Source organism: Trichomycterus rosablanca, chromosome 15 (assembly GCF_030014385.1).
Source record: "Trichomycterus rosablanca isolate fTriRos1 chromosome 15, fTriRos1.hap1, whole genome shotgun sequence".
Classification (NCBI taxonomy): Eukaryota; Metazoa; Chordata; class Actinopteri; order Siluriformes; family Trichomycteridae; genus Trichomycterus; species Trichomycterus rosablanca.
Window position 1 is genome coordinate 19938794 of NC_086002.1, and position 27872 is coordinate 19966665.

The window sequence follows — 27872 nt, forward strand, 5'->3', positions numbered from 1 at the left end:
GTTTTAGAAATGTGTCAGTATATGTGAACTTAAAGCTGACACGAGGATGTTCTGTAGATCTTACAGCACAAACATGTAGGAATAACTGAAATGAATGTTAGTGTATTAAAATATTCTTCTTATTATCACCATTATTATTCTAAATTGTTATATTTACTTTTTTTTTTCCATTTGTTCTTTCTGCTACATGACAGTTAAGCACCCTGGACTCGACCTAGTCCTGCTTGGTAGCTGTGTTTTACTTCGCACTAAACAGCCTATTTTTCTAGTAGAAAAGGAAGCTCACATCCGCTTATAAATACATGTGGAAAACACCAAGGTCTGGTTTGCTCTTTTCAGCCTGTGTCTACAAGAAGATCGGGTTTCCTCGGCATATTTTTACGTGTAATAAGATGTGAAATGTGCGCTGCGTCGCTTTACGCATCAGGAACGGTGTGCTGTTTTAGCAGAACACAAGGAAACAGAGCATCGTTAGGTTCCCTTTGCGGGCTTTTACATGAACGAGAGAGCTTATGTTCGGCCGACGTGCACTTTATTACCTCGCATTTTATACCAGGACTTGTATTTTAATCATTATTTGCCATGAGAAAACACAAGTACGCATGTGTCACGGAAGCACACAGACGCTGCGCTGGCCGAGCTGAGTCTACACAGTTCTCATGTGTGCTATAAAGCCCCGCCCCCTCTCGTAAGAGGGAGGAGTCTCTGTACAACAGAGCACAGCGCTTCACTCGCTCTTTCTTAGCGCCGTTTTAGCTCCAACAACGATGGTAGAAGAAGCTCCAGCACCGGCCAGCTCGGCCCCCGCCAAGGCTCCTAAAAAGAAGACCACGGCCAAACCCAAGAAAGCGGGTCCCAGCGTCGGCGAGCTGATCGTCAAAGCTTCCAAGGAGAGGAGCGGCGTGTCCCTGGCCGCCCTGAAGAAAGCTCTGTCTGCAGGTGGATACGACGTGGAGAAGAACAACTCCCGCGTCAAACTCGCCGTCAAAAGCCTGGTGACCAAGGACATCCTGGTGCAGACCAAGGGCACCGGCGCCTCAGGCTCTTTCAAGCTCAACAAGAAGCAGACCGAGGCGAAGAAGCCCGCGGCCAAAAAAGCCGCCGCTCCTAAAGTGAAAAAGGCCGCAAAGAAACCCGCCGCTGCAAAGAAGCCCAAGAAGGTAACAGCCAAGAAGCCCGCCGCTAAGAAGTCCCCCAAGAAGGTCAAGAAACCCGCTGCTGCCGCTAAGAAAACCACCAAGAGCCCCAAGAAGGCAGCCAAGAGTCCTAAAAAAGCCAAGGCAGCCAAACCAAAGACCGCTAAGCCCAAAGCGGCCAAGGCCAAAAAAGCTGCACCCAAGAAGAAGTAAACATGTTCCTGTTTTATTACCTTCGTTTTTTTAAAACGGCTCTTTTAAGAGCCACCTATTTCCTCCCATAAAGAGTCGCGTTTCCTAAACACATAAATACATATAAGCATGCATGCGATCATACAACTATTCATACATGCAGCCATCTATACATACATATTTTGTGGAGAGTGTAATAAGCAAGGAGTTAAAAACACTAAGTATGACTGGTCCTGTTTTATGTATAATAATGATTTTGTCACACATCCCCATAAAACTGTCCGTATAAATGTGTATATGTATGTGCACTCACGTATATGAGCTCTTTATATAAAGTAATTGTTAGTGTAAATGTTATTGTGACATAATATAATGTAATTGTTGCTTAAGAGAAGCTTTTCTGTATCATACATTACACGGGCGGGAGAACGGAGAAGAAGAGAGGGGGGGGGATGTGGGGGGCAATACAATGCCCCCCACATGTGTGCCCTGGAGCACACAATGCAGTACACTTACCTTGGTCTCATCATTACATTTACATTTTCAGCATTTAGCAGATGCGTTTATCCAAAGCTGAGCAATTGAACAGCCTTGCTCAAGGGCCCAACAGCAGCAACCTGGCAGTGGTGGGGCTTGAACCAGCAACCTTCTGATTAATAGTCCAGTACCCTAACCACTAGGCCACGGCTGTACTCATTACTGCATCAGGGAGTTTCAGCATGGCAGTGAATGTGTATGGGGTCCACTGAAATTTCACAGTTCTGTTAAATGGGACAAACATCCAACAGAAACCCTGCATGCTGATTTCTGTAGAATGATTTTATAAGTCCTAAGGAAAACACCGACCATTTGGCAATATTGTTTCCTACTGTCATGCTTATAGAGCTACTCAAATCTGAATCTACATACTACACAAACAACAGCGGTCAGAAACTAAGCATCATGTTAGGAGAGGAGAAGGAGAGCAGCACTGTAGCAGCACAGTATGTATCTACCTGCAACAGTCTGAGAGACACGGACTGATACACCCGAACAGAGGAACAGTCTGAATTAACCCACAAAGAGAAAGTGTTACATATATATGTGTTTCATTTTATTACTTTTTATTGTTTTAATTTATATTTTCTTTTTTTCCCCTTTGAATAAAGTAGAAAGAGATCAAACATTGTTATTGTTATGGTTATTTATATATATATATATACAGGGGTATATATATATATACAGCTGGTGCACTGGTGCAGTCAGAACAACCTGGAGCTTAACACGCTCAAGACTGTAGAGATGACAGTGGACTTCAGAAAACACTCACCAGCACGGCTCCCACTCACAATTTTAGGCAGTCCTGTTTCAACTGTGGAGTCCTTCAAGTTTTTGGGCACTATTATTTCCCAGGACCTGAAGTGGGAGTATAACATCAACTCCACCATCAAGAAAACCCAACAGAGAATGTTCTTTCTGCGGAAAATGCGAAAGCTGGGACTGCCACAGGAGCTGCTAAGACAATTCTACACTGCGGCCATCGAATCAGTTCTGTGCACTTCCATCACAGTCTGGTTTGGTGCAGCCACAACACAACAAAGGAACAGACTGCAGCGACAGGTGAAGTCAGCTGAAAAAATCATTGGTGCTCCTCTCCCCTCTCTCCAGGACTTGTATACTTCAAGAACCAAGAAACGGGCAGAGAAAATTATCACTGACTCCTCACACCCTGGACACAACCCCTTACCTCCGGCAGGCGCTATAGATCCATCCACATTAAAAGCACCAGATTTAAAAGCAGTTTCTTCCCACAGGCGATCTCCCTACTAAATAAATAAATGACTGATAATACATAACACGTAAGCGTAAAAATATTAATCTGCTGCCAAATTGACTACACTGTAGTACTCATCCTACATGTTGTGCACTTTACTGTTTTGTAAATATGTCAGATGCTGCTAAATTACATATCTGTATATTGTGTGTATATAATCTTATAGTTTGGATAATTTTGTGTTTAATGTTTAATGTATACGTTGCTTGTACACTGTATCGTACCATTACTAGAGAGATACCATCAGCCGGAAACAAATTCCTTGTGTGTATCCACATACCTGGCCAATAAATCTGATTCTGAACATGACATGAGGTCATATTTGTGATGGTCATCCTGATGACCTGTATGAATCTCATGAATAACTGATGACACTTGTACCTTAATTACTAAAATAATTAATATATTGCTCCTGCATTAAGGCATACATTAGCAGTGGTGGACAGTAACTAAGTAAATGTAACTAGTTGGGTGAGTTTTTACTTTAACTCCACCACATTTGGTAGTCAAATGTTTTACTTTTTTCTCCACTACATTCTGAACAATCTGTGATTCCTTTTGGTTTATGTGTGAATAAAAACGTAACATTGTCAAAATAAAGGAAGCGTGAAGCGATCACACCAATCAGTGTTTTGTTCTTATGATAATTTTAATAAACATTAGTGTCAGATTAATAATTGACACGAGTCTTTCCACCCAAAATGAGTTGATTCATCAAGAGTCTTTTTACAGAAATGATAATGAAACATTAGAGCCATAATAAATCATGCTACTTTTACCTTCATACATTTGTACATTTGAAGGTAAATACTTCGGTACTTTTACTCAAGTGGAGGTAAAGAGTATTTTTTTAAATTCATTCATGTATTACATGTAGGAATCTATTATTAATCACTCATGAAATAAGAGATGAATTAATGCTATTTCCTGTACCTGCACTATAATGTTTCTGGTACGGTAGTGTGTTTATGAATCTGTTCATTCAGTGCAGGTAAACCTTATGAATCCAGCCACATGGTTTAGTGTTTAGCCAAAAGTATTATTATTAATCCTCAGGAAAGTGAAGGGAGGTTAGTTTATGCAAAAAAAAAAAACAACTCCTATGCAAAAAAAAACTCTTTAATCTCTGTACTGTATATTGTCTCTACTACTTAATGTCATTGCATTATGTGCTAATATAATGTACTATGTGTTAACAAGAACGACCTATTAAAAAGTCTTTATAAACATCAATCTTCAGGCAGTTGAAAATACCCAGAAATTGTACACATTTTTATTATTTACCGTTTAATGTCATTCACTGCTGCCGGTCCCATATGAGAACATGACAGCGCGGATCTATCTGGAACTATTGAAGGGGCACATGAACCACGTGACCGCGTGGCGGCGAGATCAAGGAGTGTCGCAACTCTCTCTACTACTCTGAGTGAGTCTTACTACAGTATATTAGTACAGTGAGATTTTATTCTGCGTGTTATTCTAAACTCACCACATAGTGGCAGTCAGGGCCCAACAATAGTACTATATATAAATAAAAGGTAAGATATTACAAACATGTGAGGCTACCTAGATAAAGTGGGTATAACATATTCAGACATAATACTTAAAAAGAAGAAAATTCTCTTAACTTGATAAGATGGGTGGCTCTTAAAAGAGCCGTTGGTTTGCCAGAGCGACTAAGGCGCTTTACTTGGAGCTGGTGTACTTGGTGACGGCCTTGGTACCCTCGGACACGGCGTGCTTGGCCAGCTCACCGGGAAGCAGCAGGCGCACGGCGGTCTGGATCTCCCTGGAGGTAATGGTGGAGCGCTTGTTGTAGTGAGCCAGACGAGAGGACTCACCAGCGATACGCTCGAAAATGTCGTTGACGAAGGAGTTCATGATGCCCATAGCCTTGGAGGAGATCCCGGTATCAGGGTGGACCTGTTTCATGACCTTGTACACGTAGATAGCGTAGCTCTCCTTCCTGGCCTTTCTGCGCTTCTTGCCTCCTTTGCCGGCGGTCTTGGGGACGGTTTTCTTGGAGCCCTTCTTGGGCGCGGCCTTCGCTGGTTCGGGCATGATGCTGCTGTTTCCTCTAGAACAAACTGCAAGTGAATGTAGACGCTCTACACACCCGCTTTATTAACCCTGCATGCTGAGTAAGCCAAGTTGGAACACGTAACTCTGATTGGTCCAAAGTCCTGGGTTTCTATTGGACAGACAACATACCGTTCCACGCCCCCTTCTGCCCCATTCACTAGAATCTGTTCTTTGTTGTCTGTTCCCGCTTAATCTGAGGTCGATACATGTTTTAAAACCGAATATAAAATAATCCATAGCAATATTTTATTAAATTTTATGATATATATATATATACATATGTATGTATTTTACACAAAGATCGTGTTAATGATTGTAGTGTAATCTACAGTATGGCTGTACATTGGTAGTATGCAAACACGCCGTATGAAGGCTAAACGAGAGATCTGATAGTAAACGTAATACTAAAACTACTAATGATAATTCCAAGCTTTTAGGGCTACATAAATGAATTTATAAAAAAAATGCATCAGTGAATGTGTTATTTTTACTTATAATGATGCTTTCAAGCTTTTGGGGCTAAACGAGTGATTTGCACATCTACGCATCAGTGAACGTACTACTACTAATAATAACAATATTAATAATAAAGCAGGAGGACTTTCTCTTTTGTAGAAAATATGAGTTAGTTGTGTTAGCGTGGAGGTCTGAACGTTTAACCCCCGAATCCGTACAGGGTGCGTCCCTGGCGTTTCAGAGCAGAACGAGCGTTTACAGCGAGCATGTTATTTCTCTCTACCGGACCTAGTTGAAGACAATGAGGCGGAGTTAAGCAGTGACCGCAGATGCTCGGAGTAGGCCTCATGTAAAGCGCGTACAATACGAAAAGACGGTGTGGGAGAATACAGCAGTGTATGATCAAAAAATCATATTAGTTCAAATCAGTACAGTTGTAGTGAATATTGAATTTGAAACAAACAAGTAGCTTTAGAAACCTTTCAGTGCTTGTGAAAGTAACATTAGAGACACGTTATGATAAAAACAAAGAACTAAAACACCTGCAGCAGTGTAGGAGGAGGTGTAGGGTAAATAAAACATGAGGGTAAAATTGTGTTGAAATGTGTAATATATAAATGGACAACGCCAGTGTTTTTTTCTAGTTTTTGCAGATGTGTCACTGGCCTAGTACCTTAACCACTAGGCTACAGCTGGCCCTGGATATGTGTCACCTGGACTGCTATAGATGTTTTGTTAAAGTGGGTGTTAGTGGGTGTGATTGAATAACTAAATAAATACATAAACAATGAATACATTAAACAAATAAATACATAAATAATGTGTAAAGCAGTGTTTGGATTTGTCTGTGCTGAACAATACTGATTAAAGTCTTTATAAGTGACATCTGTGTTAAAAATGTGTTTGTATATTTCACTGTATTGTGAGAAATGGGACGTTATAAGTCATATTCTGCTAAAGCATAACGTTTCATAAACATATTTCAAAGTCAGAAACATCTTGATTAAAGTGAAAGTGGTGAAAGCTGTGTATCAATAAAAGCGAAAAATAAGTGAAAGAAGATATTTTATGTTTCAGTGTTAGCTGTGTTAAAGCCATTTCTGAGCTTTAAAAGAATTATTTTAAAAAAATAGACTTGAATCTGTTGTGTAAGTGTAGGAGCCATGTGTTGTTTTAGAAATTTGTCAGTGTATGTGAACTCAAATTAAGTAATTAATTTCTTTTCTTTTCTTTTTTATGGGGGGGGGGGGAGGGGGGGTATTTCCCTCTCAGTTTATGATTTAGGTGTGTGCGAGTGTATCCATCTTCACCGTAATGTGTTCGCAAACAGAACTGTAAGTGCAATAGATAGAAACTGCAATTTCTTAACAAAGACTTTTTATTTACTGAAGTCAGAAGTAAAACCGATTAAGATTTACAATTTAAATCCCCATTACGGTACTAAACACCGTGAAATACAAGAACGTGAACAATGTACAACATTCAGGTGTGAAGCTTTACTAGCTCAAATACAAAAGCAACAAGGTCTTTTTATAGCGCTTTATGTACTTTTTGGACATCACAAAGCTGGTCTTGACTGCTTCAAAGGACTGAAAAACAGCAAATGAAGTCATTAAGTTCCAAAAGTTATAAAAATAAGATTTTGTGTATTGTTGATGTGAAAACCTACACTTTTTATGCCCACCTGTTTTCGTGAAAGTAAATTAAATAGTGAAATGGTGTTGATGTTTTTACTCTGCCTCCTTCTAATTGTCATTGACTGATAGTAAAAAAAGGATTATTTTAGGGTTCGAACTAGCTTGGGGTTATCCTAATTTGGGTTAGATACATGTTGGGGTTATTATAGTTACGGTTAGAAACATGGGGTTATATTAGTTTGAGTTAGAAACATTTTGGGGTTATATTAGTTTGGGTTAGATACATGTTGGAATTTTCCTAATTAGGGTTAAAAACATGTTAGGATTATCAAAGTTTAGGTTAGAAATAACTTGAGGTTATCGAAGTTTGGGTTTGAAGGAGGTTGGGCTTAAATTGGACTCAACAGATATCATCTGTGCTGCCTAGGAACACAAGGCGCACCTGGAGCTGATGAACCACACCTGGGTCCTCATGCCTTCAGATCAGGTAGCGAGAACAATGAGTGCCAGCCGGAGAACCTGCAAACGGTGACAAAAACCCGTCAGAAATGGGAGTCGCCGCTGCGGGACTCAGAGGGCAAAGGTTAAAGTTACACACACATACACACGCTTCTCCCAAGACTTGGAACTAAATCTGTCGGAATTTGGACCCATTCTGTCAAAAGAGCATTTGTATGGCTTCAAGCTGATGTTGGTCAGGAGAGCCTCAATCCATATTACCAAAAACTTTAATTCCTCAGCGGTGCAGTGGAGCTTCGGTCAGGCCTCTGTGCAGGACACTGGAGCTTCTTGAAGCCGAGCTTCTCTTTATGTTTGTGGATTTTGCTTTGTGCACAGAGGTATAGTCCTGCTGGAACAGGACAGGGTCTTCCCCTTTAATCTAATTCAGTCATGGTCTTTATCTCACTCACTTATGACACTTGTTAACACTTGTTAGCTATGGTGGCGGCTGAAACACATGAATTACCAAATTAGAAAAGGCATCATTGTGAATACGGTTGTTTTATTACCATTATTACAATAACCAGTCTTATGGTAAACATTCAATATTCTGCTCATTCCTTATGCCTTCATCCAGCGTGTTTACATTCTACCAATGTACAGCCATACTGTAGATTACACTACAATCAGTTAATACCATCTCTGTGTAAAATACAGACTGTGTACACCGTGCAACACCAACGCCACTAAATCCTCCTAACAATTTTTTATATTACATAAAAATACATAAAAATATACATACATAAAAGAAATGAGTAATTATGATTATTTACACTAAAATGTCTCTATTTACCCTGTGTTGAGTACCTAGAATGGTATTTTATTATTGATATATTATTCTGAATAATAATTACTGATTATTAATCTTTTTTTTTTTTTTTTTTTGCATTAGTAGCATAATATTTTAACCACTGCTGCAATTTACAGCTCCCTCTTATTTACCGTCATGTTTGTGTTGTTACTCTACTACTCATAACGACTATATTACTCTTACTAACTCAATGCTTTATAGAACCCCATAAACATTATTAATCATGTGTTATAAGACACCACCTGTCAATCTTTAATCAGCTGTACTTATGTAACCTTGTTTATAATTGTTGTAAGAACATGTAAAGTACATCTCTACACACTCAAAAACACATTAACCAGGTTTTCCTAATATTTATAACTGATGAATTATAACTAAATTATAACACGGAACACACGCACACAATGGAATAATAAAAATACATAAAAAAAAGTTATGAAAAATGCTCATTTCAGTGGAAGCATGTAAGTGGCTCTTAAAAGAGCCTTTGAGGATAACTGGATGGAGCGGGTTTGTTTAAGCACGCTCTCCGCGAATACGGCGGGCCAGCTGGATGTCCTTAGGCATGATGGTCACCCTCTTGGCATGGATGGCACACAGGTTGGTGTCCTCGAACAGGCCGACCAGGTAAGCCTCACTGGCCTCCTGCAGAGCCATGACGGCAGAACTCTGGAAGCGCAGATCGGTCTTAAAGTCCTGAGCGATCTCTCTAACAAGGCGCTGGAAGGGCAGCTTGCGGATGAGCAGCTCAGTGGACTTCTGATAACGGCGGATTTCACGCAGAGCCACGGTACCTGGCCTGTAACGGTGAGGTTTCTTCACACCGCCAGTAGCCGGGGCGCTCTTGCGGGCAGCCTTAGTGGCGAGCTGCTTCCTCGGCGCTTTACCACCGGTGGATTTACGAGCGGTCTGCTTGGTTCTTGCCATCGCGTCTGGAACTCTGCACTTCACCAACTGTAAAACAGAATATGTTAACCCGCCCAACACGCTCCTTATAAGTACCAGAGCCGCTCTGCGCTCATTGGGCGTCTTGATGATGCACTTTTCTCATTGGACGAAGGTGCTTACGTCAAATGTCGCTTACTGGTCGGCGTTCTGCCGCTGCCTCGTTGCAGAAAACATAATATTTCCTCCATGCTGTTGGCGGGATTTATAATACTTTCCTTTATTTCTTTGTGCTTTTAAAACACAGCCTACAATCGCACTTAAAGTATATACCTTTTGCAAAATATATATTATTGATTATTTCGTTCATTTTGCTTATTATTATTGTTATTTTTGTTCCATGTGTATTACACAAACACGTTTGTTGCACCACTTTTAATCGTCTATACTGTTGGTTTTGCTACTGCAAGTGATCTGTAACTTCACTTGTGTATACATGCAGTATATAGTGATATATGTAAAGATAGCTAGAGAAAAAATATATTGTAAATATTGATTTGTTAATTTTACCATGTGATAAATCATGTGTTTTACACCGTGAATCTATGAAACGATATTACATTTATTTACACATTATCTGGGGAAACTGCACTTTTTCTGTGGAAATGGGTGGCTCTTAAAAGAGCCTTTTGGTTAGAACACGAGAGCGACTTTACTTGGTCTTGGCTGCTTTCTCGGTCTTCTTGGGTAACAGAACAGCCTGGATGTTAGGCAGTACACCGCCCTGAGCGATGGTTACACCTCCAAGCAGTCTGTTCAACTCCTCGTCGTTACGCACAGCCAACTGCAGATGACGAGGGATGATACGAGACTTCTTGTTATCTCTGGCGGCGTTACCAGCCAACTCGAGGATCTCAGCGGTCAGATACTCCAGCACGGCAGCCAAGTAGACAGGAGCACCAGCTCCCACACGCTCGGCGTAATTACCCTTACGTAGCAATCTGTGAACACGGCCCACAGGGAACTGAAGGCCGGCACGGGATGAACGAGTCTTGGCCTTAGCTCTAGTTTTACCACCGGTCTTCCCTCGTCCACTCATTTTGATGATCAGATCCGTTCGTCGAACAAAACTGAAGTAAACTGGGAGACAGCTCGAAACGGTATGATATAGGCAAACTGCCTCTCTCCTATTGACTTAGAGCGAAGGCACAGCTGAGTCAATCATAAACGCGCCGTCATGTCTCAGGGAAACACATACACGCCCCTCACATATTGCCCCCCCCCCCTCCCCCCCCTCCCCCCCTCTCTTCTCCTCCGTTCTCCCGCCCGTGTAATGTATGATACAGAAAAGATTCTCTTAAGCATCAATTACATTATATTATGTCACAATAACATTTACACTAACAATTACACTATGTAAGGTGCTCATATACGTAAATTCACATACATATACACATTTATACGGACAGTTTTATGAGTATGTGTGACAAAATCATTATTACACATAAAACAAGACCAGTTATACTTAGTGTTTTTAACTCCTTGCTTATCACTCTCCACAAAATATGTTTGTATGAATAGTTGTATGTTTGCATGAATGCTTATATGTATGTATGAGTTTAGGAAACGCGACTTTTTATGGGAGGATATAGGTGGCTCTTAAAAGAGCCGTTTTAATAAAACAAAAGTAATAAAACAGGAACAAGTTTACTTCTTCTTGGGTGCAGCTTTTTTGGCCTTGGCCGCTTTGGGTTTAGCGGTCTTAGGTTTGGCTGCCTTGGCTTTCTTAGGACTCTTGGCTGCCTTCTTGGGGGTCGCCGGCTTCTTAGCCTTCTTAGGGCTCTTGGTGGCTTTCTTAGCGGCAGCAGCGGGTTTCTTGACCTTCTTGGGGGACTTCTTAGCCGCGGTTTTCTTGGCTGTTACCTTCTTGGGTTTCTTTGCGGCCTTTTTCACTTTAGGAGCGGCGGCTTTTTTGGCCGCGGGCTTCTTCGCCTCGGTCTGCTTCTTGTTGAGCTTGAAAGAGCCTGAGGCGCCGGTGCCCTTGGTCTGCACCAGGGTGCCCTTGGTCACCAGGCTTTTGACGGCGAGTTTGACGCGGGAGTTGTTCTTCTCCACGTCGTATCCACCTGCAGACAGAGCTTTCTTCAGGGCGGCCAGGGACACGCCGCTTCTCTCCTTGGAAGCGGAAACAGCTTTGACGATCAGCTCGCCGACGCTGGGACCCGCTTTCTTGGGTTTGGCCGCGGTCTTCTTTTTAGGAGCCTTGGCGGGGGCCGAGCTGGCCGGTGCTGGAGCTTCTTCTACCATCGTTGTTGGAGCTAAAACGGCGCTAAGAAAGAGCGAGTGAAGCGCTGTGCTCTGTTGTACAGAGACTCCTCCCTCTTACGAGAGGGGGCGGGGCTTTATAGCACACATGAGAACTGTGTAGACTCAGCTCGATCAGCGCAACGTCTGTGTGCTTCCGTGACACATGCGCACTTGTGTTTTCTCATGGCAAATAGTGATTAAAATACAAGTCCTGATATAAAATGCGAGGTAATAAAGTGCACGTCGGCCGAACATAAGTTCTCTCGTTCATGTAAAAGCCCGCAAAGGGAACCTAACGATGCTCTGTTTCCTTGTGTTCTGCTAAAACAGCACACCGCTCCTGATGCGTAAAGCGACGCAGCGCACATTTCACATCTTATTACACGTAAAAATATGCTGAGGAAACCCGATCTTCTTGTAGACACAGGCTGAAAAGAGCAAACCAGACCTTGGTGTTTTCCACATGCATTTATAAGCGGATGTGAGCTTCCTTTTCTACTAGAAAAATAGACTGTTTAGTGCGAAGTAAAACACAGCTACCAAGCAGGACTAGGTCGAGTCCAGGGTGCTTAACTGTAGCAGAAAGAACAAATGGAAAAAAAAATAATAATAAACATAATAATTTAGAATAATGATGATAATAATAATAATAAGAACATTTAATGTTAGTCAGAACAAGTCAAAACAACCGTATTCACAATTATGCCTGTTCTAATTAATAAATTATTTGTTATATGTTTCAGCCTCAGCAATAGCAAACAAGTGTCATAAGCAAATTAGATAAAAACCATGACTGAAATAGATCAGTTTAAGGAATGACAAGTAACGTATCTGTTTATTCTTTTATGCTTTGTTCAAATTGTGCAAAACATAAAAACGTAAATAGAGACAAACGATTTTCTTTGGAAAGCATTTGATACACTTCACTAAAAACAAACCAATAGCAAACAATCATCCTGCAGTCATAAACTCTTTCTTTGCTATCACAGAAATCAGGGGAGAAGAGAACGCAGTCCCCCCATATCAGAAATGCTGCAGTCGAGATTCCCACATTTGGGGAATTTGCAGCGGTCAGCACAACCGGAGTGCAATGGCTGAGCCTCGCCCTGGGTGAATCACCTTCTTGATCATGGTCTCGCCCCTGCCAGGTAAGTATGAGGTCCAGAAGCACCGCCGACCAGAGACACCGAATCACACACCGTTCAAACTCACGGTGACTCCATTCATCTACTCATCACACCAGCACAAACCTCACCGAACACAAACCCGCTATTCTGCAACATCAAAACCACCACGCAGACATCTGCCTGGAAAAAACAAAACAAAAAACACTTGGTTCAACCAAAACAGAAGAAAAAAATGATCATTTAAAATTGATCTACAGAAAAGAAAAAGAACCACTGTAAAAATCCACCTGATAAGCATGCTCTTTACAGGTTTGGCATAGCTCAATCATGAAACGGTCAATTTAGCCTAAGAAATAGTGCAAACGGCTAATTATGTGTCCAGTGCTGAAGCTGATCTAAAACACCGGTCTCTTTAACGTTTGTATCAACAAGCTTTTTATGTAAGGGTGATTCGTCAATTGGGGGAACTTTTACGTCCCTAAGTTATAAATTTGTGTTAAAAATACTTTATTACTAGACAAATATTTTAGGTATTAAAAAGATCATTCATTGCATCACTAAAAAATTACATACCAAAATAATTATGATTTTCATTTTTTATGATGATTTAAACATCAATATTTTGCTACTTTGGCCTTGTCCCCAACCCAGACTTTAAAACTTCTTTGCTCTGATAAAATGCTAAAAAGTGATCAATTCATTATAAAAATCACAATATGAGTTTTATAATAACTTAAAAAGAAACAATATGTATTTTTTTTAGCAATATATTACTGTCCCCAGCATTATCGTCATTACTACAACAGTGTATGGTTTCTGTAGGGAATCATTTGAAGGTAACACTTGTTTATGTTGTAACCATGGAAACAAAGACATGCAAGGAAGCACATGCCAGCCATGAGAGAAGATTGACATTTTAATAAGATAATGTCTGGAAATGTGAGTAACTTAATCATGTATTCCTCCTGATCATAGAGTATATTTATCCAGCGTCATTACCATTTACATCAATATGGCAGTACGTTACAAAAAAAAAAAGAAATGTACACATTATTTATATGTATTTTAAGTGCATCTTGTACTAGCTGTTGACTAGCTTTAGCAAATCCATGGCCTATCTAGTTTTTTTCTTTAAAAAAGTAAAAATTGTCATTACCAACACATAATGACATTTTGCTATGCCACTTCGCAAATAAATATGAAATATTAAAATTCAATATAAGCTCAATTGTAGCCATCATTAAGTCTTTGCTCCAGCATTATTTTGACATGATTAAAACTGAATTATTCCTAATTTTATTTTTCAAAAGTTAAGATGGTCAAAAGAGCCCACACTGAAAAAAAAAATCCATTGAATTTACTTAATTTTAATGTGTACATCGGTCCCACATGATCAAATTGTGGCCAACTGATATAATTTTTTCTTGTCAAGGTAAAATATTTCATTCACATTCAAACTAGTAAATTGAATCATGTTGATACAAAACAGAAATTCTCATTACTGTTAAATAAATGTATTGTGTTATGTTAAATCAATTTAATCATGTAATGTTAATCAATTTATTCATGTAATGTTAAATCAATTTAATCATGTAATGTTAATCAATTTCATCAGGTAATGTTAAATCAATTTAATAATGTAATGTTAATCAATTTATTCAGGTAATGTTAAATCAATTTAATCATGTAATGTTAATCAATTTCATCAGGTAATGTTAAATCAATTTAATAATGTAATGTTAATCAATTTCATCAAATAACATTAAATCAATTTCATCATGTTAAGGGTACATGATTTTAACTGTAACGGCAGCTATATTTTTATTGTGGAATTTGAGTTAATTTTAATTAAGCAAGTTAACTGTTCAGATCTTACAGTGGTACTAAGGACCTATTGAAATTGCTTCATTTAAATAAATCACAAACATCCATATGTTAGTTGTATGCAAATACAAAACCATGAATGGAAACATATGACAAAGAAAAGGCAGAGTCAGAATTCTGTACTAAAATTGCTTTAGTGAGTTTTTTTTTTTTTTTTTAAGCTTCACAGAGAACAAAATTTTGCCAACAGACTCATTTTAGTTCCTATAAACTGATTTAACTTTTAAATATATACTATACTATAAAAATACTATTTAATACTGTAAACCCTGTTTAGGCAACAGATTATTCAAACACATGCAAACCACCATAGTGGTTTAAAAAAAAAAGTGCAATGTATTCACAATACACAAGACTTGCACTGACTATTTTCACACTAAATAAATGCAATACATGGTACTCATACATAATCCAAGTGCATTTTTTATGCATTTTTAATTAGAGCTAGAGTGTACATCCAACCTCAAAGTGCTGAAAACATTTTAACAGTATAAACTATATATGTACTTCTATACACTGATCAGACATACCATTAAACCCACCCACCTTGTTTCTACACTCACTGTCCATTTTATCAGCTCCACTTAACATATAGAAGCACTTTGTAGTTCTACAATTACTGACTGTAGTCCATCTGTTTCACTACATGCCTTTTTAGCCTCCTTTCACCCTATTCTGCAAGTCAGGACCCCCACAGAGCAGGTATTATTTAGGTGGTGGATCATTCTCAGCACTGCAGTGACACTGACATGGTGGTGGTGTGTTATTGTGTGTTGTGTTGGTATGAGTGTATCAGATACAGCAGTGCTGCTGGAGTTTTTAAACACAGTGTCCACTTACTGTCCACTCTTATTAGACACTCCTACCTAGTCGGTCCACCATGTAGATGTAAAGTCAGAGACAATCGCTCATCTATTGCTGCTGTTTGAGTCGCTCATCTTCTAGACCTTCATCAGTGGTCACAGGATGCTGCCCACAGGGCACTGTTGTCTGGATGTTTTTGGTTGGTGGACAATTATCAGTCCAGCAGTGACAGTGAATTGTTTAAAAACCCCATTAGTGCTGCTGTGTCTGATTCACTCATACCAGCACAACCACCACCATGTCAGTCACTGAAGTGCTGAGAATGATCCACCACCCAAATAATACCTGCTCTGTGGGGGTCCTGACCATTGAAGAACAGTGTGAAAGGGGGCTAACAAAGCATGAAGAGAACAGATGGACTACAGTCAGTAATTGTAAAACTACAAAGTGCTTCTATATGGTAAGTGGAGCTGATAAAATGGACAATGAGTCTAGAAACAAGAAGGTGCATGCAAGTCTGCATATACAACCCCAAATCAGATAAAGTTGTGGAGAATGCTAATAAAAAAAAAACAGTTTTCTCAGCTTTGTATGGTAGTTAGATAGTTTATGACAATTTAGGCACATGAAAAAAAGCAGGTCAAGTAGATAGTGCACTTGAACAGTCACTTGATGACATATCTGTATCAGAACCAGCTGACAGGGAAGAAGAGTCACTTACAGAGGAAAGACTGAAAGCTTGGGGATTTAAGACTGGACCACTAACTACAGAACTTTCATAATCTTACTGCATAGTCCTCTACTTCTGAAATTGAGATAAGGTAAAAAAAAAAAACTCATTTCCAAACATGGAATCCAGGTACTAAAGTCTAAACCTTTCAGCAAGTCCACACCATAAGATCAATAGATGCAGGGAGTCCTTGGGAGAGAGTTAACCTCTGAGCACTGGCATCAGGCAAGATAACCTTAGGGATTAAAGAAGTCACCATCTTCAAAGCTGTTTACTCTGCACAAAAACAAAAAAAAATAAATTCAGGACAACAAAAATAATATTTAAATCCCTTAAAAAACATTAATACAAAATGTTAACTACATTTCAGGCTGATATTTGGCCAAATCACCTTTTCCCAAATTAAACCACAAGTGAAAAGGTCAGTACTGCATATCTGGTGAATAGCATAGATCAGTGTCAATTTTTTAAAATTAAATTAATAAATTATAATAACTTATAAATTAGACATAACGACAAGTCCTAATACATACCTATAATGTTAATGACCTGCAGACTCCATGAAATAGAATAATGAAAGAGTAGGTTAGCATAAGTATTTTAATGTATAACTAATTATCTGAGATAAACAGCACATTTACTTTCTTAGCTCACCTTTTATATCAATGTGCCTTTTCAAAGTCAACATGCAAGCTGATCCAATCTTGTAGTGGATAAGTATCAAGGAGTTCACCAGCCCTATAAGAGAGACCTATTTGAAACAGTTTCTGTGCACCCCTTGCAACGCCACATTCCCACCACTAAACCCTGTAACAAACACCAAAATAATCAGTAGGCACATAATTAAACCTCCAATGTGCCCCAAACACACACAACATATAAAAATATACACAAAATGACTGCACCTCATAATATATTATGGAAATCTGCTATAACCTCCACATCAACTGTCCCTAAAAAGTAACACTAACTAGACTAACTCAAAACAACTAAATGAGTTATTATTATTATTGATTTCAGGTGTTTGTTAAAGTCTTGTTTGGAATGGCAGTGTGCAAATATATATATATATATATATATATTGATGTAACAAGTAACTTATGATATATATATATATATATATATATATATATAAAACTTATGGGTGGATCTTAAAGCCTCACAAAACACAGCTTTATGAATTTAGAGGCAGGACAAAGACAGCACTTACCAGAACAATGCCTTTTAGTGCGTGTGCGTTGCGAAAAGAATGAGGAACCTAAGAAAAGATATTTTAATCAATAAGGTAAACTCAGTACATGCCCTTAGTTAATTAAAAGACCACAAACAAATAAAGATGCAACAGACTTATTTTCTGTAATAGCTTACAATGTTAGACATAACGGCAATATTTAAACAAAACTTAGACTCAACTTATATTATAGGCTAATTGTGTAATATTTTTGTAAGCAAAATCCTCAAAACGATGCATAAAGTACAGAGCCACAATATTACCATACAGCCGTTTATAAAATATGGGATTTTTTTCCCGTTATAATGCTGATTGACGGTTTAGCTACGAGTAGGCCTACACTGAAGCACTGTTCTCATCTAAGAAACGTTCATATTTAACCAGCGAATGTTAATGTTGGTTATACTAGTGGGAATGTTGCCTACTCGAACACGAACATAAATTAATTTGACTTACTTTTTCGATTAGTGTTGATGACAACGTGTCGCCACCGAATCCTTCACAGTTCTGGCGGTAAACGACTTGTTATTTGACGAAAGTTAAAATCCAGTTAATTTGTGCAATACCGCCACTTTCTGCTCCGGAGTGCTTCCACAGAAATCACGGGAAAGCGAACGTGGTCCCTCATTATCGAGTGGAGTCACTGTGAGTGTGAACGGTGTGTGATTCGGTGTCTCTGTTCGGCGGTGCTTCTGGACCTCATACTTACCTGGCAGGTTGATTGATGTAACAAGTAAGTTAATTCTGTTGATTTAACTTATGATTTTAAAACATTAAGTTATTACACAAGTTGATTAAACTCTTTTTTTGTTATACCAACTGCTTTTCCCAATATTTCTACTTATCTTGAGCTCAATTTAAAAAAATAGTTTAAAATAGTTTATGTTAAATACATTTTAAATATCAATTAGAAATGTTTATTTATAGAAAAACAGACAATCATAAAATTCTTCTCTTTTTTATTTCACTTCAGAAATATTTACTTAAAATACATGTCAAGGAAACATTAAAAACTGTACAGACTGTATGAAAGCACAAACAGCTCTTTACAGTAATCATGAACCTGTACTGTTTCACACGGCAAGCTGATTTCTTAACATTTGGCTGGCAGCTCTCTAAAACAAAACAAAGAAACAAGAAACAAAAATATTAATATCAACATTAATAGCGTTCATTTAAGAATTACAATAAAACAAGCCAGCACACACTGTTAGACATTTCTGTAATTTCTAGTTATTAACCACATACCACACAGTAAAATACTGCAAATAGTTTTTACAGTACATAACAGTATTTTCCACTGCATCATGACAATTTTGCCTGATGCCAAATACTGAATACAGAGATTTACTGTATTTTTGACATTGAGGTAAATTACTGTAATTACCTTTGGTGCCAAACGATTTTATTGACAAGATTCCACCTAATTTTCAGCTGTGAGAGTTTTAAACTGACATTGTTTGCCTAACGGTTCAGCTTCGGAACCACCACATTATCTCAGGTTTTACGGGAAGGAGTTTAGGAGAGGCGCGCACACAGAAACAGTTCGGCTATGATGGATGGAGCCGCAGTGGAGCAGGAGCAGAAGAGGATTTTTTACACCAAAACTGGGAACCAGCAAAAAATAAAGGTAAAGAGTCTACGACAGTTAGGACAATAAATTAACACTAGTCACGGTTATCGGGACTGTTGTGCACTATAGGAGCGTTAGCATTACTTGTCGGCAACTTTTTTCCAAAGTAAAACAAGTAAATGTTCCATTGTACAAATGACTGTGAGTTTCATGTTTAAAAGCTAAGTTAGTCAGGTTAGGTGAAATATACGACACGACAGCGCTAGCATAGTAGCTAATCTCCTGCGACGCTGTAAACTGTGACATCGTTTAACAGTCGCCACAGGATCCTTACAAAATATTGTATTTTTCAGAAAGATTAGATTTATTTTGAGGATACTGTATTAAATTGAATAGAACTGCTAAAGATGATCTTTCTGTGATTACAGGTGAACAATGATTGGATTGTTAAGGGAAAAGAACAAAGCAGGTTGCAGGTTGAGAAGTGGTTTACCTCACTACGTTTGCTACCCAGGATCTACCTAGGAACACGGTTCATTTCAAGTCGGGTATGTGAGTCGACAGTGTTGAGTGGAGTTTTATACCAAAACTACTGTGTTTCTGTAACCCTGCATTTCTGAAGCTCTTGTGTTATTTCTAATGTAACTTTATCTAGATTCATTGTTCATTGTTGTACTATGCATTCAATACTGATATATTTAACAGTAAAAGTGTTTTTCTGTAATATGAATTAACATGAATTTTGTACATGTTAAGTTACTGCACATTGTGTTATTTTAAATGTGTTGTTTTAAATGTATTTTGAAAGTTGCATGGAGTAAAGTAAGAATGTTTTTAAGGAAATTCTGTACTTGTACACGTTTTTGCTTGAAAGTGCTTTAAGCATTTGCAGTGATTTAAATAAATAATTTGATATGTTGCAATAATTGTCTGTGTGGATTAAATAGCAGTATTGCGTGAGCGGAAGCTAAGCAGGGTCGGGCCTGGTTAGTACTTGGATGGGAGACCGCCTGGGAATACCAGGTGCTGGAAGCTTTTCCTCACACATCTTTACTTCAACCTCCTGCCAAAGGAGCCGAACATTTTCTTTTTTTTCTTCATCACCAAAGCAATACGTGAAGAAAAAGGCCAGCTGATACTTTCATTCTGAGTAGAGTAAAACACTTATCCATCCTGGCCATAAAAAAGGAAATTATTTAAATGAAGAAAAAAAAAAAATTGTTCCTTCCACAATCCAAAGACATACAAGTGAAGTGAATTGTAGACACTAAATTGTCCAGGACTGTGTTCGATATAACCTTGTGAACTGATGAACCTTGTGTAATATGTAACAACCGTTCCTGTCATGAATGTAAACAAAGTGTAAAACATGACGTTAAAATCCTAATAAACAAACAAACAAACAGTATATTTTGATTGCATGTATTCTGATATTTCATTGTATTTTAGTATTTCACGTAGCTTAAATATTGTAATATAATAATAATGACCGGGCGAGGGCAGCCAGTGGGGGGGTGGGGGCTGCAGTGCTGTGGGGGGTTGAATCGTGGATTCTCTTGATAATGTCATCAGCAATGGCTCCTAGCTCTTTTAGTACCATCTCCACGAGCCTGTGATGGTCACCACTTCTGAAGTACCACTCACGGTACTGGCACAAGGGCACCTACAGTACAATAAACCAAAAATAAAAAACATTACTAAATTACTAAATAAAATAAAAAACATACTTTTGTAGTGTTGGAATTTACTGCCACATAAACATAGATTTGTGTTTTTTATGAACTTGTTATTCATGGCAGCAGGTCTCAAAATAGTTAAAACTTGATATAAATAATATGATAACATTGGGTCTTTTTGTCTTCAGATAATCTTCTTTAGTAAAGGCTATATCTGCCCAATAACTACCAGACTTAAATTTATAAAAAGAATCACTGCTCTAGGTTTTATAACAGTTTAAAAAATAAGATATAGTATAGTTAAAAAATACAGTATTTAAAATGCAAATAAAAACAAAAACACTGGTTTGAAACAGTGGGGTCAATATAACTTATATTTTTATTTACTTATGTTTCAATCACTTTTGTACACATTTCTGTCTGATGAAATCTGCTTCGTGATAATTTGTGTAATCTACCCACCTTTGCTAACAATTTACACCCATGTCATTGTTAAATATTTACACCCATGTCAGTGAGAGCTACAGGACACAAAATGTGTTGATTATACTCACAAAGTTAACTGCTGGCTGTGATAGCATGGACAGTACGAGGAGCACATTGCAAGTACTGTTCACATCCGGAAGAAAAGACAAAATCTCTTCTTCTGTCACTAAGCCTTTTGCATTAGGAGGGGGCATTGCGGCTGGGCAATTGGGCATCGATAAGTTAAAATCCGTAGGATCCGTAGCACTATAAACTAGCCGTGTTGTAATACATATGTATGCCACTTTAAGGCACACTACAGTCCTATCTGTATTTGCTTGGTTTAATAACAGTTAATCATGTAAACACAAATAAGTGAGTTTTACAGATGACTAAAAAAGAATGAACCCACCTGAGAAAAGTTGACAGCTGCATGCAAGGCTGAACAGGTGAACATCATCATGGTGATGAACTTGCTTAATTCCAATTTTGTCTTAAATGACTGTGGAAAACCTGAATAAAAATAAATCAAATTTATAGTATTTCAAACAGTAGAACAAAAGCCCAACCTCCACATTGTTCTATCCTCTTGCAGTCATGAAGCATGGGAGGGTGAAAGCTAATGCTGTGTTTACGAAGACAAATTCAGCATCTGTACAAAATTCAGGGCTCTGTGCAGGACACTGGAGTTCCTTCACACCAAACTTGTCTAACCAAAAAGACAATGTTTCATCAAAAAAAACCTTGCCTTTTACACAGCATCTACACATGCATCTCTTTTCTACATTGTGAATAGTTTGCTCAGTTTTCCATTCTTACATGCATATATAAGTGGCTTGTCTAACTATTCACTAAATAAATGACAAATTAATATGCTTCTGTGCAAAACATTGACCAAAGCCAAAGTCACTTTTAATGGTCTTAACAGCAAACCACCTCTCAGAAAATGAGCAAAAACTCTTCAGAATCACTTCTGCATCTTTTACGCCACCATTTGCTTCTCACTCCTCCTTGCTGCAGTGAACTGTTTGGGGAATGGGGGCTGGAGAAGGAAAATTTACTTAAAACGTCTTCCTGTGCAGAAAGGTAAATTCATAAAAAGATTTGAATGTTTGATGTAGAACTCAGATTAACACGTCTGGGTGTTCAGACCATCATTCCATATTAATGCCTGGCTTGTTTTTCTTTCTAAATATCAGTGCAGTTTTAGGGTTGGCCCATATTTTGTCCAGGAGTGTGGACCAATCAAATTACACCCTAATCCAGTCGTAGCCAATTGGAATTTATCTCTCTCTAGATGCGTCCGTTTTTTTCAGCCCTTGTCCCGCCCCTCTACAAACCCACAGCCAATCGTGAGTCTGCGTAAAGGTGCACGTCTGCACGAGCAGGTGATAGCAGAGCAGATGATTGAAATGAAGAGCTGAAGATGTCAGTGTGTTAGGATGTGTAAGTACCAATTTAAACACGTTTATAAATGTACTTGGTTTTAGACTTTTAACAAACACACCTACAAAAACATTAATGTCGTTTCTGATGAATGCAATGCTTTACCACTTCTGCGTATTTACTGTAATACGTCTGTAAATGCTTGGTGTAGAGGACTACCTGATCTATTTAGTATTAATCAGCTCATCAATGGCCACTGTATTTTTACTAGGAATGCAGACGTTGGTGTGGTGTGGTTGGACTGGTAGCTAAACTGAAAATCTTCAAGGTTTAAGTGACTTGTAAAGTGGAGTTCAAAATTATGTCCAGACATCATCTCCATCTAGTTGTGCTAGAAATAAGTTACATCTTGTACCTTACTGCAACTTTGTCATGTGAGTTCAGCACAACAGTGCAGTTCATAAGTGTTTTGTAATTGTGATGTACTAAGTGTAGCGCCCCAATCCCCCTAAGGTGAAAGCTTAGACCTATGTCAAGGAAATAAGGATGGGACCCTGGGTCCTGTGAACAATGTAAAGTTCTTACTTAATCTAAATGTTTTCTAGATGATTTTCCTAGACAACCAACAGTACACAATAAGTGAAATAAACCAACAAATACACTTAAATAACACACTATTTACACGCTTTATTGTATACTTTTTAACTTAAATCAAAGTATTTATAAATTATAATTATTTATCCTCTCAGGAATAGTTTTAGCTACAAAATTGAAGTTCTAAATCATTTCAATAACCTTTTTAGGGTTTATTCAATAACACAAATGCAATCTTATAAAATAGTTATAAAACAAAGCACATATGAAACAAACTTATGTAACCCTGTTACTTTAATATAATAAACCCAAACTATTTTTTATTTACACATATTAATGTCCCTCACATCCTACAAACCTTGTTTCATAGATACCGCTTTTAGTTTTATTATATTTTAATTTATAGTTAAGATCAATAAATCCATAATACTTTTATATTGTAACTAAATAAATGTATTTAACTCTTATATGATTTAATGTAATAAACCCAAAATATTTTAATATACACATATTAATGTCCCTCACAACCTACAAACTTTGTTTTATAGATACTGCTTTAAGTTTTATTAAATGAATTCATTACGTGTGTATTAGAGATAAATCTATTAAACTCTTTCATGATTTAATATAATAAACCCAAACTATTTTTATAAACACATATTAATGTATCTCACATCCTTCAAACCTTGTTTTATAGTTACTGCTTTTATTTTTTATTTTTTTAAATTTATAGTTAAGATAAATGAATTCATAACGTGTGTATCAGAGATAAATCTATTAAACTCTTACATGATTTAATATAATAAACCCAAACTGTTTTAATATACATATTTATGTCTCTTACAAACTACAAACCTTGTTTTTTTAAAAATACTTTTATTTTTGTTTTATTTTAATTTATACTGAAGATCAATTAATCATTAATAAGTGCGTATAAGAGATAAATCTATTAAACTTTTACATGATTTAATGTAATAAACACAAACTATTTTTAATATACACATATTAATGTCCCTCACAACCTACAAACCTTGTTTTAAAGATACTGCTTTTATTTTTATTTTATTCTTATTTACAATTATGATAAATGAATCCATAATTATTTTATATTGGAGATAAATAAATCTATTAAACTCTGATTTGATTTAATATAATAAACCCAAACTATTTCTTAAAAACAAATATTAATGTCTCTCACCTCCTCCAAAATTAATTTAAAAAATGAATTTGATTTTTAATAGATATAATGATTTTTAATATTATTGTGCAAAGAAGTCAATGTTTTGTATAATCTGATAAATAAATGTGTTAAAAAACAATTTTTAATACAAATACATCAATGTCTCTTAACTCCTTAAAAAATAATTTTTTTGATAACTTTTTTTATTATTTTACAATAAATATCAATAAATCTGTTGTCATTTATTATTGGATATAAATAAATATATTAAAGTCAGATATGATGTTTTCATTTTGGTCAAAACACACATTATTTTCTCACCTACTACAAAGCATTTTTTTTTTAAAGCATTTCATATTTTTATTTATAGTTAATATTAATAAATATGATAATTGGGTTAATTGTACAGTGCTCTTAAATAAGTCTATTAAAACCTTGTGTGATTTCTTTTATTGATGTAAAACCATACACACAATAATGTTTCTCATGTACTAACATTTTTTTTTTTTTTTTATAAAGTTTGTATTGATTGTATAATAATTTTATTGTGAGAATAAATACATTAATAAAAATCATGTACAATTTGATAAATTGTTGTCAAACTGTTTTTGTAGACACACATCAACATATCCTCACCTACAGCTATACAACTATATTTTTTAATTACTTTTGTATTATTTTATATTAATTTTGTGATAACTATATTGGAGATGAATAAATCTATTAAAGTTTAATACAGTTGTATTGATTCATGCAAAACTATTTTTATACACACATTAATGTCCCTCACCTACTAAAAATATATTGTTTTTTGCAATTATTTTAGTATACTTTATATACATCTTCTATGAAGATCAATACATCTGTGATAATTTTGTATTGTCAATAAATAAAACTCGAGTGTTGTGTCATTTCATTTATTAATATTATTTTTTATGTACACGTCAATTCCCCTCACCTACTACAAACCTTTTTTTTTTTAGAAATAATTGTAATATATTTTTAATAATATTGAATGATTTTTATTGTGCTAATATATAAATGTATTACAGAATTTTGTTATTTGATGAACTGGGGTGTGTTTCCCGAACAACCACGGAGGTTAGCATTGAACTACCATACCATGCATCATTAAACTAACAAACATCCGAATTATGACTGTTGGTACATGATGGTACAACAGTAGTTAGAACCACGTTGGTTTAAACTAGGGATGCATCAATACCATTTTTTCCCAACCGAGTACGAGTACAAGTACATGTATTTTTGTACTCGATACCTATTTAGAATGATGCAATCTAGAGCATTATGGAATAGTGTAGTTTTCAGAGTAAAATAGTGCAGTGGAACAGTTGCTTGGGTTGCCATCACTTGTAAAAAAAACAAACAAACAAAAAAACACCGCACAGACATCATTAAGAAAGCTTCTGACAAGCTAACGTTAACGTTCATTAATAAACGCACGTAATTAACGTTGTGCACACCATACATGCGATGCGATTCTGCTGATTGAAATATTTACTATTTAATATTTAAGATAATACAGTCCGATCAGATCTGAGCCGATTCTATCAGCACATACAGTACGTTCGTGGTTCACCTCGGTAAATCGTAAACGACTCTGAGTCGGCTCCCGCTCTGTGGTAATAACCAGTATAATTAAGCCTGAGCTTTATAAGGTAAGCGAGTCACACAAAATGTTCTGTAGTATTTGGTGTTTATTTACAACCGCATCATTTATTATAACAGTAAACACGGAGAGATGACTGAGAAAAGAAACTTACGCTGCGCTTAAAACGAGTCGACTCATGAATCACTTGTATCGACACTGTGAACAGTATTGAACACAAACACGTCCTATAACAGCGGTCGCTGCTTTTGTAACCGGTTATCTTCACTGTGAGCTCTATTTTTAAGTTTTTTTTGTTTTTTTTTGTCAAACGGAACTGAATAACATTAAACGTGCGTGTGAGCGTGGTCAGTGAGAATAATTCAATCTGTCTCCCGTGGGTGAAAAATGAATTGCTTTAGTTTTAGAAGTGAAAAAATCTCGTAATGTCAAATAATCAATACTAATATATTAAAATTATTAAAGTAAAATAAAATAAATCATTAAAGTAAAATAATCTTCTTCTTAAAGGGGGAAAAAAAACCCAAAAGAACTAGGTATTTTAGTACATTTAAATTCCTATCTGTGGCTCAAGATGATAAACTGCTGATGGCAGTGTAACGGGTTTGCCGGAGTAGTGGCATAGTGGCAATGAAATCTCTAATTGATGAACAATTGATTTATTAATCCTCTGTACCAAGAAAACAATGTTTAAAAATATTATCTTAGTTCTAAATCTTAGTTCCCTTGGATTATACCAACAACAAACAATTAATATGTTTTTGCTAGTGCACATAGTATTTTAAATAGATTGATAGATAGATAGACAGACAGACAGACAGAGAGAGAGATAGATAGACAGATAGATAGATAGATAGATAGATAGATAGATAGATAGATAGACAGACAGACAGACAGACAGACGGATGTAAGATGTAAAGTATGAATGACAAAGTGTACCGTGCAAAGAGGTGTGTATTTGCCTGCATGTGCATACATGTGCACACCCACATACAGTGTATCACAAAAGTGAGTACACCCCTCACATTTCTGCAGATATTTAAGTATATCTTTTCATGGGACAACACTGACAAAATGACACTTTGACACAATGAAAAGTAGTCTGTGTGCAGCTTATATAAAAGTGTAAATTTATTCTTCCCTCAAAATAACTCAATATACAGCCATTAATGTCTAAACCACCGGCAACAAAAGTGAGTACACCCCTTAGTGAAAGTTCCTGAAGTGTCAATATTTTGTGTGGCCACCATTATTTCCCAGAACTGCCTTAACTCTCCTGGGCATGGAGTTTACCAGAGCTTCACAGGTTGCCACTGGAATGCTTTTCCACTCCTCCATGACGACATCACGGAGCTGGCGGATATTCGAGACTTTGCGCTCCTCCACCTTCCGCTTGAGGATGCCCCAAAGATGTTCTATTGGGTTTAGGTCTGGAGACATGCTTGGCCAGTCCATCACCTTTACCCTCAGCCTCTTCAATAAAGCAGTGGTCGTCTTAGAGGTGTGTTTGGGGTCATTATCATGCTGGAACACTGCCCTGCGACCCAGTTTCCGGAGGGAGGGGATCATGCTCTGCTTCAGTATTTCACAGTACATATTGGAGTTCATGTGTCCCTCAATGAAATGTAACTCCCCAACACCTGCTGCACTCATGCAGCCCCAGACCATGGCATTCCCACCACCATGCTTGACTGTAGGCATGACACACTTATCTTTGTACTCCTCACCTGATTGCCGCCACACATGCATGAGACCATCTGAACCAAACAAAT

At 37.1% G+C, this 27872-nt stretch overlaps 4 protein-coding genes, 1 long non-coding RNA gene and 1 other non-coding gene across 6 annotated transcripts in view; 1 reads left to right on the forward strand and 5 right to left on the reverse strand.

Annotated features, from left to right (window-relative positions):
* Positions 1 to 4764: 4764 nt before the first annotated feature.
* On the reverse strand, positions 4765 to 5202 carry LOC134328354 (histone H2B-like). The gene has a single exon (XM_063009458.1). The coding sequence runs from the start codon at positions 5200 to 5202 to the stop codon at positions 4828 to 4830; it is 375 nt and encodes a 124-aa protein (XP_062865528.1). The 3' UTR covers positions 4765 to 4827.
* A 3942-nt stretch (positions 5203 to 9144) lies between these two features.
* Positions 9145 to 9578, reverse strand: LOC134328916 (histone H3). The gene has a single exon (XM_063010157.1). It carries the CDS (start codon positions 9553 to 9555, stop codon positions 9145 to 9147), a length of 411 nt encoding a protein of 136 aa, XP_062866227.1. The 5' UTR covers positions 9556 to 9578.
* Positions 9579 to 10225: 647 nt separating this feature from the next.
* The window catches only part of LOC134328802 (histone H2AX-like), a 218105-nt gene continuing 200458 nt past the window's right edge, over positions 10226 to 27872 (reverse strand). Inside the window, exon 3 of the mRNA XM_063010030.1 lies at positions 10226 to 10607. Within this exon, the coding sequence (XP_062866100.1) occupies positions 10226 to 10607 (382 nt within the window). The remainder of the gene's footprint in view (positions 10608 to 27872) is intronic.
* LOC134328884 (histone H1-like) lies at positions 11221 to 11861 on the reverse strand. Its single transcript, XM_063010118.1, has one exon. It carries the CDS (start codon positions 11818 to 11820, stop codon positions 11221 to 11223), a length of 600 nt encoding a protein of 199 aa, XP_062866188.1. The 5' UTR covers positions 11821 to 11861.
* LOC134329710 (U1 spliceosomal RNA) lies at positions 12814 to 12976 on the reverse strand. Its single transcript, XR_010014934.1, has one exon. It is a non-coding gene; the product is annotated as a U1 spliceosomal RNA (small nuclear RNA).
* Positions 18067 to 19804, forward strand: LOC134329148 (uncharacterized). The gene is made up of 3 exons (XR_010014803.1): positions 18067 to 18329; positions 19073 to 19226; positions 19598 to 19804. It is a non-coding gene; the product is annotated as an uncharacterized LOC134329148 (long non-coding RNA).